This window comes from Heterodontus francisci, chromosome 26 (genome assembly GCF_036365525.1).
Source record: "Heterodontus francisci isolate sHetFra1 chromosome 26, sHetFra1.hap1, whole genome shotgun sequence".
Lineage (NCBI taxonomy): Eukaryota > Metazoa > Chordata > Chondrichthyes > Heterodontiformes > Heterodontidae > Heterodontus > Heterodontus francisci.
The window spans coordinates 15,987,673-16,000,866 of NC_090396.1; the positions used below are offsets into that span (position 1 = coordinate 15,987,673).

At 48.5% G+C, this 13,194-nt stretch overlaps 1 protein-coding gene across 2 annotated transcripts in view; it reads right to left on the reverse strand.

Annotated features, from left to right (window-relative positions):
- Window positions 1–13,194, reverse strand: part of sap30bp (SAP30 binding protein) — a 63,947-nt gene that overhangs the window by 19,726 nt on the left and 31,027 nt on the right. Inside the window, exon 4 of one of the 2 annotated variants that reach the window (XM_068057848.1) lies at window positions 10,590–10,629. In XM_068057848.1, coding sequence (XP_067913949.1) covers window positions 10,590–10,629 — 40 coding nt within the window. Of the gene's footprint in view, window positions 1–10,589; window positions 10,633–13,194 lie in introns of both variants that reach the window. The other variant, XM_068057847.1, reaches the window with a different exon arrangement.

Consider the following 13,194-nt stretch of genomic DNA (forward strand, 5'->3'; position numbering starts at 1 on the left):
GCATGACAGGGAGAGGCCCAGAAGCTGCAATGTGCTGCACACTCAGCAAGTTGAAGAACAGTGTGGTACAAAGCAAGCCGCTTTTTTATCATCCTGGATAAAATATATTACACAATCCCCTTCTCTCATTGGGAAACTATAATGTTGCTCACTAGTCTGTGCTGACTTAGCTGCTGTCGGCTGTAACTACAAAGGACTGCAGTTTCTTGGGGAAGAAGGAAGGGAAAAAGCAGCCGGGGCCCCATTGTTGACGCCCATCCCGCCCACCCCCCTTGCCGGAGACTGACGCCCATCCCGTCCCCCATCACCCCCTGCCGGAGACTGACGCCCATCCCACACCCCCTGCCGGAGACTGACGCCCACCCCGCACCCCCCTGCCGGAAACTGACGCCCATCCCACACCCCCCCTGCCGGAGACTGACGCCCACCCCGCACCCCCCTGCCGGAAACTGACGCCCATCCCACACCCCCCCTGCCGGAGACTGACCCCCATTCCACACCCCCTGCCGGAGACTGACACCCATCCCGCACCCCCTGCTGGAGACTGACACCCATCCCGCACCCCCTGCCGGAGACTGACCCCCATTCCACACCCCCCCCCCCCCCCGCCCCAGAGACCAATGTTCCCTCTAAGCTGCGCAGCCCCTCAAAAATCAGGAATGCGCTGCACAGGGCACAAATAGGCTGTGCACAAGCAGCATTTCCTTTAAGATATGCACATGCATGCCCAGGCAGCAATCTTAAAGGGGCCGTACAGTGCAACAAACAGGCCATACACAGTGAAGGGAAATGAGAAGGAACATTGTCAGGGAACCCTACTGGAGACTGTGTGTAGATCTTGCATCAGGTCGGATTGTGCTGCCCCACCTTGTCTAATAGCTTGTTCAAACTCACCACTGAAATTCAGACTTGGTGACTGGCCATTTGGTTGAATTACTGCAGGGCTTATAGGTTTAGTGCAGGACTGAATGACAGGCTGGAGCTTTGGTACTAACTAAGGTGCGGACTGTGTTACGAAAATTGGACTAGCAAAGTTGCAGTTGGGTCTCTAAATCACACAGTGAAGTAACTGTGTTAGACAAGAGTGGAGAGTCGGGATCAGATCTTGTCTACACACCATGACAGATAAAATTACAAGGCGGCTGGATTTCACTGTTGCTGAATTGAGGCTGGAGCAGGTCCAGGGCAGCTGCACTCAGTGCTAAGGGGCAAAGCTACATAGACACACCTGACCAAGGCAGACAAGCTGCAATCTGCATACAGTTCACAGCAAGACAAAAATTATGAAACTTCATGTAAACATTGTGTCACACATTATCAGCCCCTGCCATAACATAGCTGGAGTAACTTCTAAGATAAGATAGAATGTATCACCATGCTATAAACAAAGTCCATTATATCAAATGTCGAAATATTGTGACCTCCTTCAATTTCTAAACCTACCCCTTACTCGCTCTCCTAAAAGTATCGACGATGGGCTGAGACACGGTCCCTTAGGCACCAGCAGTCTTTTGGTATCACATTCAAGAGGCTATTTTTATGAAAGATCCCAGACAGGGAATATTGGCGAGCTATTCGACTGTGGGAGCATCACAGACAAGCCTGATCCGACCATTGATTATCTTTTAAGCATGTGCATCTCTAGCAGGGGTCACTTCAGCACTCAGGAGTGAGAAGACTGGTGACTTTCCCTGTCGCTCGCCCAATGACACTGAAGACAGCTGCTAACAGATCCAAGACTGAACTGTGGACTATCCTGAACCCACTGAGAAATTTCCCCGACTCTGACATCAGTCCTGTAATAAGTATCCTTTCTTTTCTACTCTTTAGTAAACATATTTATTCCCAAGGTTTGTCCTGAAGCAACACTGGTTTCAGCTCCTATAACAGACTTTCATGTAAAACTTTGTCAAATTCCTTCCTAAGAACAGAATGATGGAACAGATTCGAGGGGCAGAATCCTATCCCTACCTACACTGCCACTAGCAATGACTTATGAATCCCAATTAGTTCTTGCCACTCAGCACTGGAACTTGACTGGTTTATAATGAAAATAAACTGTCAACAATGTCATACATAAGAGCTTCACCCAAGTTTCGCACCCCTGTTCTTATAAAAAGTGTATCATCTGATTTGTCATGACTCATTGGTAATCTGCTAGTTACAATAAGTTAGGGCTGAGAACACAGCAGAGATAAAGGGAACGGTGGACACAGAGAGCACTGAGAGAAAAAATCGACAAAATAAAATCAAGGAGTGCTGTCACAGGACAGTAGGTAGGTGACTGGTTGTTCGAATAGCCTGGAGGTAAGGACCTGAAGAAGTTCGGGGGTGGAGTGTGTGAGGGTGTGAGAGAGGGGTAAAAAAAAAATGCCATTAGCACAAGGGAAGGTGCTGACTGGTGAGCAGCTGGTTAATTTTTTCTTGAAATCAGTCTTTAGTTTATTTCTGTTAAGTTTAGTTAGTCTGATAAGTAGAGGCATGGCAGGGAACCTCAGTCCCATGGAGTGCACATCCTGTTTCATGTAGGAACTCCAGGACACTTCTCATGACCTGGACAACCACATGTGCAGGAAGTATTGCCAGCGGGAGTAGTTCGAGTCCATGTTTCAGAGCTTCAGCAACCGCTGGCATCACTGCGGTGCCTCTGCGAGGCTGAGAACTATGTGGACAGCGTGTTTCTGTATGAGGTCACCACGCAGCTTAAGGCAGGGAGGGAATGGGTGATCGCCAGGCAGTCAAGGAGGACCAGGCAGGTACTGCAAGAGTCCTGAGTGCATCTCGCACTCCAAACGGTATTTAGTCCTGAATACTGGTAAGATTAAAGGTTCATCTAGGGAGTGCAGCCAGTGCCAAATCCATGGCACCATGAGTAGTTCAGCTGTACAGGAGGAAGATTGGGAAAGCAATAGTGATAGGGATTCAATAGTTAGGGGAACAGACAAGCATTTATGTGGCCGCAGATGTGAATCCAGGATGGTGTGTTGCCTCCTTGGTGCCAGGGTCAAGGATGTCATTGAGCAGTTGGAGAACACTCTGGCGGGTGGGGGCAGTGCTGGTGGTTAAGAGCCAGAGGTCGTGGTCCATATCAGTACCAACGACATAGGCAGAAAGAGGGATGAGGTCCTGCAGGCAGATTTTAGGGAGCTAGGAAGGAGACTAGCAAGCAGGAACTCAAAGGTAGTAATCTCTGGATTACTCTCAGTCCCACACACCAGTGAGTATAGAAATAGGAGGATAGAGCAGATAAGTACCTGGTAAGATTATAGCAACAAGTTCCACCAGAACATTTTCGGCGTTAAATTTTCAAAAGGTTGTCCCAATGAACCCATTTCAAATTTCCAAGCATAGTCTTCCAGTTGTTTCATATTTTCCTTCCAATGTCACTGTTGTTTCTTTTGCCAAACACCTTAAATCAATGTTCTCTGGTTCTCGACCCTTCCAGCAACGGGAACAGTTTCTCTCTATTTACTCTGCTAAAGCCCCTCTGGGTTTTGAACACCTCTATCAATTCTCCTCTCAACCTTCTGCTCTCTAAGGAGAATAGCCCCAGCTTCTGTAATCTATTCACATAACTGAAGTCCCTTATCCCTGGAATCGTTCTCGTAAATCTTTTGTGCACCCTCTCTAAAGCCTTCACATCCTTCCTCCAAGTTGAGGCTGAACCAGTGTTTATGAACATTCATCATAACTTCCTTGCTTTTGTTTCTCCAGGCCACTATTTATAAAGCCCTTGTGCGTTTTTAACTGCTTTCTCAACTCCCACCTTCAATAATTTGTGAATGTATACTCCCAGTTCTCTTTGTTCCTACACCCCCATTAGAATTGCACACTCTATTTTTTTTATTATTTGTTCCTGGGATGCGGGTATCGCTGGCTGGGCCAGCATTTATTGTCTGTCCCTAATTGCTCTTGAGAAGGTGGTGGTGAGCTGCCTTCTTGAACCGCTGCAGTCCATGTGGGGTAGATACACCTATAGGAAGGGAGTTCCAGGATTTATATTGCCTCTCCTTGTTCTTCATGCCAAAATGCATCACCTGACACTTCTCTGCATTAAATTCAATCTTCCATGTGTTTGGCCATTCAACCAGCCTATCTCCTCTTGAAGTTTATTACTATCCTCCCCAAAGTTCACAATTCTTCCAAGTTTTGTGTCATCTGCAAATTTTGAAATTGTGCCCTGTACGCGCAGGTCTAGGTAATTCGTATATATCAAGAACAGCAGGGGTGCTAGTACCGATCCCTGGGGAACCCCATTGTATATCTTCCTCTAGTCCAAAAAACAACTGTTCACCACTACTCTCTGTTTCCTATCACTCAACCAACTTTATTCCATGAGCGTCAACTTTGCTGCCAAGCCTATTATGTGGCACTTCATTGAATACCTTTAGGAAGTCCATGTACACCTTATTAACCATCTTTGTTACCTCATAAAAAAAACTTAATCAAGTTATTAAAACACAATTTGCTTTTAACAAATCCGTGCTGGCTTTCCTTAATTAATTCACATACACGATGGGTCAAATGGTTTCCCTCAGTGCTGTAACCATTCTATAATCTCGGGATGGTAGCATAGTGGTAATGTTACTGGACTAATGATCCCAAGACCTGGACGAATGCTCCGGAGACATGAGGTTAAAACTCACCAGAGCAGCTGGGAGAATGTAAATTGAATTAATTAATAAAATCTGGAACAAAAAGCCCACCTCATTAATAATGATCACAAAACTACCGGATTGTCGTAAAAACCCATTTGGTTCACTAATGTCCTCCAGGGGAGGAAATCTGCCATCCTCACCTGGTCTGGCCTCGCATCTAGGCCAGACCGACAGCAATGTGGCTGACTCTAAACTGTCCTCTGAAATGGCCTCGCAAGCCACTCAGTTGTATCAAACCGTGACAGCAAAGCCAAGGAAGAATAAAACTGGATGGATCACCCAGCATTGACCTAGGCACTGGAAAGGACAAAGTCCCCTAGACTCTGCAAAGTCCTCCTTACCAACATCAATTGTGCCAAAGTTGGGAGAGCTGTTCCACAGACTAGTCAAGCAACACAGCTCGACTTAGTCATACTCACCGAATCATACCTTACAGCCAACGTCCCAGACTCCACCATCACCTTCCCTGGGTATGTCCTGTCCCACCGTCAGGACAGACCCAACAGAGGTTGCGGCACAGTGGTATACAGTTGGGAGGGAGTGGACCTGGGAGTCCTCAACATTGACTCCGGACCCCATGAAGTCTTATGTCATCAGGTGAAACATGGGCAAGGAAACCTCCTGCTAATTATCACCTACTGCCCCCCCCCCCCCCCCACATCAGCTGAGCGATCAGTGCTCCTCCATGTTGAACAGCATTTGGAAGAAGCATTAAGGATAGCAAGGGCACAGAATGTGCTCTGGGTGGGGGACTTGAATGCTGGCTGAATTCTGAAGGACGTATCTGCCAGACTGGGCCTAACGCAAGTGGAAGAGAGAACCAACAAAAGGGAAAAACGTGCTTGACCTCATCCTCACAAATCTACCTGTCATAGCTGCATATGTCCATGACAGTACTGGTGGGAGTGATCACTGCACAGTCCTTGTGGAGATGAAGTCCCATCTTCACACTAAGGACACCTTCCAATTGTGTTGTGTGACACTAACATTGTGCTAAATGTGATAGATGCGGAACAGATCTGGCAGCTCAAAACTGGGCATCCATGAGGCGCTGCAGCAGTAGAATTGTATTCAATCACAATCTGTAACCTCATGGCCCTGCATATCCCTCCACCTTTACCATTATCAAGCTAGGGACCAACTCTGATTCAAGCGTAGGTCAGCATGCCAGGAGCGGCACCAGACATACCTAAAAACCAGGTCCCAAGCTGGTGAAGTTACAACACAGGACTAAATGCAATGCTAAACAGCAGAATCAGCATGCGATAGTCAGAGCTAAGCGATCCCACGACCTCCGGATCAGATAAAAGCTCTGCAGTCCTGCCATATTCAATCATGTATGGTGGTGGTCAATTAAACAACTAACTGGAGAAAGAGACTCCAAAAACATCCCCATCCTCAATGATCGGGGAGCCCAGCACATCAGTGCAAAAGATAGGGCTGAAGCATTTGCAACCATCTTCAACCAGAAGGGCTGAGTGAATTCTCCATCTCAGCATCCTCCTGAGGTCCCCAGCATCACAGATGGCAGCCTTCAGACAATTTGATTCACTCCATGTGATATGTCAAGAAAACAGTTGTAGGCACTGGATACAGGTAAGGTCATGGACCCTGACAACATCCCAGCTGCAGTACTGAAGACTTGTGCTCCAGAACTAGCCGCACCCCTAGTCAAACTGTTCCGGTACAGCTGTAAAACTGGCATCTACCTGAATGTGGAAATTTGCCCAGGTATGTCCTGTCCACACAAAGCAGGTCCACAAAATTTATTCTGGCCAATTACTACCCCATCAGTCTACTCTCGATCACCAGCAAAGTGATGGAAGGTGCCCTTGACAGTACTATCAAGTGGCACTCGCTCAGCAACAACCTGCTCAGTGACGTGCAGTTTGGGTTCCGCCAGGGCCACTTGGCTCCAGACCTCACTACATCCTTGCTCCAAACATCAACAAAAGGGCAGAATTCCAGAAGTGAGGTGAGAGTGACTGCCCTCCACATCAAAGTAGCATTTGACCAAAAGTGGCATCAAGGAGCCCCAGCAAAAATGAAGTCAATGGGAATCGGAGGGAAAACTCTCCACTGGTTGGACTCATACCTAGCACAAAGGAAGATGATTGTAGTTGCTGGAGGCCAATCATCTCAGCCCCAGGACATCATTGCAGGGGTCCCTCAGGGTAGTGTCTTAGGTCCAACCACCTTCAGTTGCTTCATCAATGACCACCCTGCAAGATAAGGTCAGAGGTGGATGTTTGCTGATGATGACACAGTGTTCAGTACCATTCGCAACTCCTCAGATACAATAAGTCTATGCTTGCATCCAGCAAGACCTAGACAATATCCAGGCTTGGGCTGATAAGTGGCAAATAACTTGTGTCACACAAATACCAGGCAATAACCATCCAACAAGAGAGAATCTAACCATCTCCCTCTAACATTCAATAGCATTACCATCACTGAATCCCCCTCATCATCAACATCTTGCGGGTTACCATTGACTAGAAACTTAACTGGACCAGGTATTTAAATACTGTGGCTACAAGAGCAGGTTAAGAGGCTTTGAATTCTGCAAAACCCCTGACTCCCCAAAGCCTGTGACAAGGCACAAATCAGGAGTCTGATAGAATACTCTTCACTTGCCTGGATGGGTGCAGCTCTAACGAGCTCAAGAAGCTCGACAGCATGCAAGACAAAGCAGCCCGCTTGGTCAGCACCCCATCCACCACCTTAAATATTCACCCCCTCCACCACTGGCACACAGTGGCAGCAGTGTGCATCATCCACAAAATGCACTGCAGCAACTCAGCAAGGGTCCTTCAGCAACACTTTCCAAACCTGCGACCTCTACCACCTGGAAGCACAAGGGCAGCAGGTGCATGGGAACACCACCACCTGCAGGTTCCCCTCCAAGCCACACACCATCCTGTCGTGGAACTTTTATCACCATTCCTTCACTGTTGCTGGGTTAAAATCCTGGAACTCCCTCCCTAACAGCACTGTGGGAATACCCGCACCAGACAGACTGCTGCAATTCAAGAAGGCTGCTCACCACCACCTCTCAATGGCAATTAGCGATGTGCAATAAATGCTTGCCTTGATAGCAATGCCCACATCCCAAGAACGAATAAATAAGTTTAATGCTAGATTTATGGAACAGTACTATCACCACAGGCAGCCCAAGTCAGCAGCACTCGTAATACAAATGAAATGACGCCAGTCTATGCCTCTCAAAAGGCTGCCAACAATACCATGCACCCCTGTTTCTCCCACCTCCACCTGAAGACCCTCTGTTTCTCCCCCTACTCCACCTGAAGTCTTCTTCCCGCTCTTCTCAATTTTGCCAGAAGTCCTCCTGCGCCTCCCACTTGGGTCCTCTCTAAGACACTCCTTGGCCCTTCTGAATTAGCCAGCACATGCCGGTGATTTTTTGGGGGATTTCCAGAGCCAACCAATTTTATGAAACTGCTTAAAAAAAAAACCCATTCATTATCCCAGATGAAGGTCTGCTTTATCTGTTGGCTGTGAAATTGTTTGGCCAGTTTCACATCTTTTAATAGCTATAGGCCCAAGGCTCCTTAGACAGCACCTTCCAAATGATCTCTACCACCTAGAAGGACAGGGGCAGCAGATGCATGGGAACACCACCATCTGCAAGTTCCCCTCCAAGCCACACACCAGCCTGACCTGGAATTATATAGTCGTTCCTTCACTGTCACTGGGTCAAAATCCTGGAACTCCCTTCCTAACAGCACTGTGGGAGTACCTACCCCACATGGACCGCAGCGGTTCAAGGCGGCAGCTCACCTCCACCTTCTCAAAGGCAATTAGGCAATAAATGCTGGCCTAGCCAGCAACGTCCACATCCCATGAAGGAATAAAAGAAAATGCAAAATACCAGCTAATTTTAAAGCTTTTGGCACTAAATTAGTAATCAGAAAGAGGCTATAGGATAGCTGCCGAGACAGTGCAGAGGGAGCTTTACTCTGTACCTGATCCTTGCTGTATCCACCCCGGGAGTGTTTGATAGGGCAGTGCAGAGGGAGCTTTACCCTGTATCTAACCCTTGCTGTATCCACCCCGGGAGTGTTTGATAGGGCAGTGCAGAGGGAGCTTTACCCTGTATCTAACCCTTGCTGTATCCACCCCGGGAGTGTTTGATAGGGCAGTGCAGAGGGAGCTTTACCCTGTATCTAACCCTTGCTGTATCCACCCCGGGAGTGTTTGATAGGGCAGTGCAGAGGGAGCTTTACCCTGTATCTAACCCTTGCTGTATCCACCCCGGGAGTGTTTGATAGGGCAGTGCAGAGGGAGCTTTACCCTGTATCTAACCCTTGCTGTATCTGCCCTGGGGGTGTTTGATGCTGACACTAGGTGCCTTCACTGCAAAGTGTTCTATTACCAGTGTGAACATGCCTTATTTGAAAGGGTACAAAAATTCAAAGCTTTTAAGAACCGCAAGAGTTGACAGAATTAACGAAATAAAACCTACTGCTTTACAAAGTTTCATTCTGTTTCGTAACATTCAGTTTTAATAGTATTTTCTTGACTTGGTTGAAGGAAGGAGTGAATATCACAAACACCGGAATAAACCCCGCCCCCTCGCCAACCCCGGAATAAACCCCGCCCCCTCGCCAACCCCGGAATAAACCCCGCCCCCTCGCCAGCCCCGGAATAAACCCCGCCCCCTCGCCAACCCCGGAATAAACCCCCCCCTTCGCCAACACCGGAATAAACCCCACCCCCTCGCCAACACCGGAATAAACCCCACCCCCTCGCCAACACAGGCATAAACCTCACCCCCTCGCCAACACAGGCATAAACCCCACGCCCTCGCCAACACAGGCATAAACCCCACGCCCTCGCCAACACCGGCATAAACCCCACCCCCTCGCCAACACCGGTATAAACCCCACCCCCTCGCCAACACCGGTATAAACCCCACCCACTCGCCAACACCGGAATAAACCCCACCCCCTCGCCAACACCGGTATAAACCCCACCCACTCGCCAACACCGGTATAAACCCCACCCACTCGCCAACACCGGAATAAACCCCACCCCCTCGCCAACACAGGTATAAACCCCACTCCCTCGCCAACACCGGCATAAACCCCACCCCCTCGCCAACACCGGCATAAACCCCACCCCCTCGCCAACACCGGCACAAATCCCACCCCCTCGCCAACACCGGCACAAATCCCACCCCCTCGCCGACATCGGCACAAACCCCACCCCCTCGCCGACACCGGCATAAATCCCACCCCCTCGCCGACACTGGCCGAAACCCCACCCCCTCGCCGACACTGGTAGAAACCCCACCCCTTCGCCGACACAGGCAGAAACCCCACCCCCTCGCCGACACAGGCAGAAACCCCACCCCCTCGCCGACACAGGCAGAAACCCCACCCCCTCGCCGACACTGGCAGAAACCCCACCCCCTCGCCAACACTGGCAGAAATCCCACCCCCTCGCCAACACTGGCAGAAATCCCACCCCCTCGCCAACACTGGCAGAAACCCCACCCCCTCGCCAACACCGGTATAAATTTCACCCCCTTGCCAACACAGGACGAAACCCTACCCCCTTGCCAACACTGGGATACACTCCACCCTATCCCCAACACAGGACTAAACCCCACCTGTAGACCCAAATAGCCCCTCACATACATAATATTCTTTTTTGCGTCCTCAGTTTTGAAATGAAGACTTGATGCACCGTCTACTACTCTAACTTCATTCAAAACTGTAGAGCTCCTTACTCCCCTTACAACTTTGATGGTTCTAAACCTCAAACTTAGCGTTACCTAATTATTTCCTGATTTACTCCACCTGCTCTCCTGTTCCTAACCTTAGTAACCTGCACCATAAACCCTGGCCCTTCACCTGTGTCTTAATAACAGCAGACTCTCTCCCTCCTCAATACGCTAATACATACCAACTAGTTCCTGAGGATTCTTCTTCTCCACATCGAAGATCTCCTGAAAAAGAAAAAGACACTAAATGTCTGAACCATCACACATTACAACACAAGGATGCCATCTGCATCTCACTGCTCTTCACAAAGGCGGTGAGGGCACCTGCTGTATCTCTAGAAATATAAGAGGGTTGGCTATAAATACTGTATCCAGTAACATTATATCAGGTTAGGAGTCATGGACGAAAAGGAGGATTTGCTGTATCCAGGACATGTCGATGCACATTTAAATGTGAAGTTTATCTAGAATGTGCTTGCGAGATCATGCACAAAATTGAGTGGGGTGGGGGAGAAGACAGAGACAAATAGATAAAGACAAGACAGAGATAGCAAGAAACGATACAAAGAGAGTTGAAGGGAGACAAGCCAGTGACAGACAGGTAGGAACAGCTGTAGATAGAAAGATAAAGATAGCAAAATTGGCAGAAAGATAGCGATAAAGATAGAGGTAGAAAGATAGAAATGGAGAAAAGTATGTCTATAAATGACAGAGACAGAGGGGCAAATACAGAGAGGTGGAGAGTGACTGAAACTGAACTGGATCACCCATATAAACCTCCTTCAACAGCACCTTCCAAACCCGCGACCTCTTCCATCTAGAAGGACAAGAGCAGCAGACGCATGGGAACACCACCACCTGCAAGTTGCACTCCAAGACACACACCATCCTGACTTGGAACTATATTGGCGTTCCTTCACTGTCACTGGGTCAAAATACGAGAACTCCCTTCCTAACAGCACTGTGGGTGTAGCTACATCGGATGGACTGCAGTGGGTCAAGGCAGCTGCTCATCACCACCTTCTAAAGAGAAATTAGGGAGGGGGGGGGGGGGGTGCAAGATTGCGAGAGTGAAAGAGATGGCGAGGGCAAGAGCCGAAGGAGGTGCGGCGAGGGGGGGGGCGGCGAGGGGGGGGGGGGGCGGCGGTGAACTAGGTTGGGGGTGTGAACCAAGGGGAGAGGGGGCCATGAGAAGGGGTCCGAGAGAGGGTTGGGGGCGGGGGGGGGGGGTGGGTAGATCGTTACCCAAGAGTGGGATGTCGGGGAGGGGGAAACTGAAGATGGACCAAGAGAGGATTGATAAGGGTAATGCGGTTGACGTGGTGCACATGGACTTCCAAAAAGCATTTGATAAAATGCCATATAACAGGCTTGTCAGTAAGTTGATACCTGTAAAATAAAAGGGTCAAGGGCAGCATGGATACGAAGTTGGCTGAGTGACAGGAAAGAGAGCGCAGTGGTGAATGTTTTTTTGGACAGGAGGAAGGTATATACTGGGGTTCCCCAGGGGTCAGTGTTAGGACTGCTGCTTCTTTTGATATATGTAAATAACCTAGATTTGGGCGTGCAGGGCACAATTTCAAAATTTGAAAATGACACAAAGCTTGGAAGCATTGTGAACCGTGAGGAGGATAATGGTATGTTAAAAATGACTTGGTAGCACAGCTGGAATTGCAGATAAGAAGGCGAGCTTCCAAACCAGGTGCTTGGGGAAACCTGGAACTGGGAGAAATGTCTTAGGCAGAATACACATCCTGTTGCTATCTACACAGTTCAAAAAGCATGATTTAGTACAGGACGTTAGTGTCAAGATTCAACCCCTCTCCCCCTCGCAGTCCATTTATCAACCACAGCTCTATCTGTGCGCTTTTCCTCTTATCTTACACAGACTGATCATTAACCTCCCAACATCAACACCTTAGTGAGCTTATAGGGACTAGAGTCAGCTAGGTAAGGGTCATCTGGCCTACTCCATTATTAAGGGGCAGGACATTCTCTGTGTGGGCCACATTAAATGTCAAACCACGCTGTGGGACATACAACGCATTATCGAAGATTCAACAGATGCTTTGGAGTTTATTTGATTTTGCTTTTGGGTGCGGGAGGGTGTGGAATGTTGTATTCTACGGTAGTCACCAGGACTCTATACCGAACATCACACTTGTGTCAATCAGTTCTTGGGTGATAACACTCAACTCGGAACACTTGATTGTTGTGTGATGCTCTCAAGTCACCTCCTCAAATTTCTTCCATCAGCAGTGATAGACCTGCCCCAACTAATACTACCCCACTATGTTACACAGCGTCAGACCTGTACTATACCCCAGTGTTATAGTGACAGACCTGTAGTCATTTGGACCTGTAATAATACTGATAGCTGGTTTCAATTTAAATGAACAGAACTGACATCCCTAATTAAACTAGTTTGGACTGAGGTTGGGATGGTGCTTTTCCCTCAGGCACTCATTCAAGTCCAGGCTCGATGCAATTCTGGATTTGGGCCACCTAGAGCAATATCTTATCCTGCACTGGCTACGGCACCTCTTGGCACTGAGAGCAATAACGGAGGGGCTAGGCATGCATGAACTGGCTCAGGTGCCTTTTGTCTGCTAGCTGTAAAGGGTATGGATGGCAGCTTAGGTGCAGACAGCAGTGGAATGAGGCTAGGTGGGTAATGGGGGCAGAATCTGCCTTCAATAACTCCCCATAAAAAGACATTTGAAAAATAATGAGGCTTTTCAGCAAATGTGACAATTTAAACATACCAGAGGTAGAAAGAGGCATTGC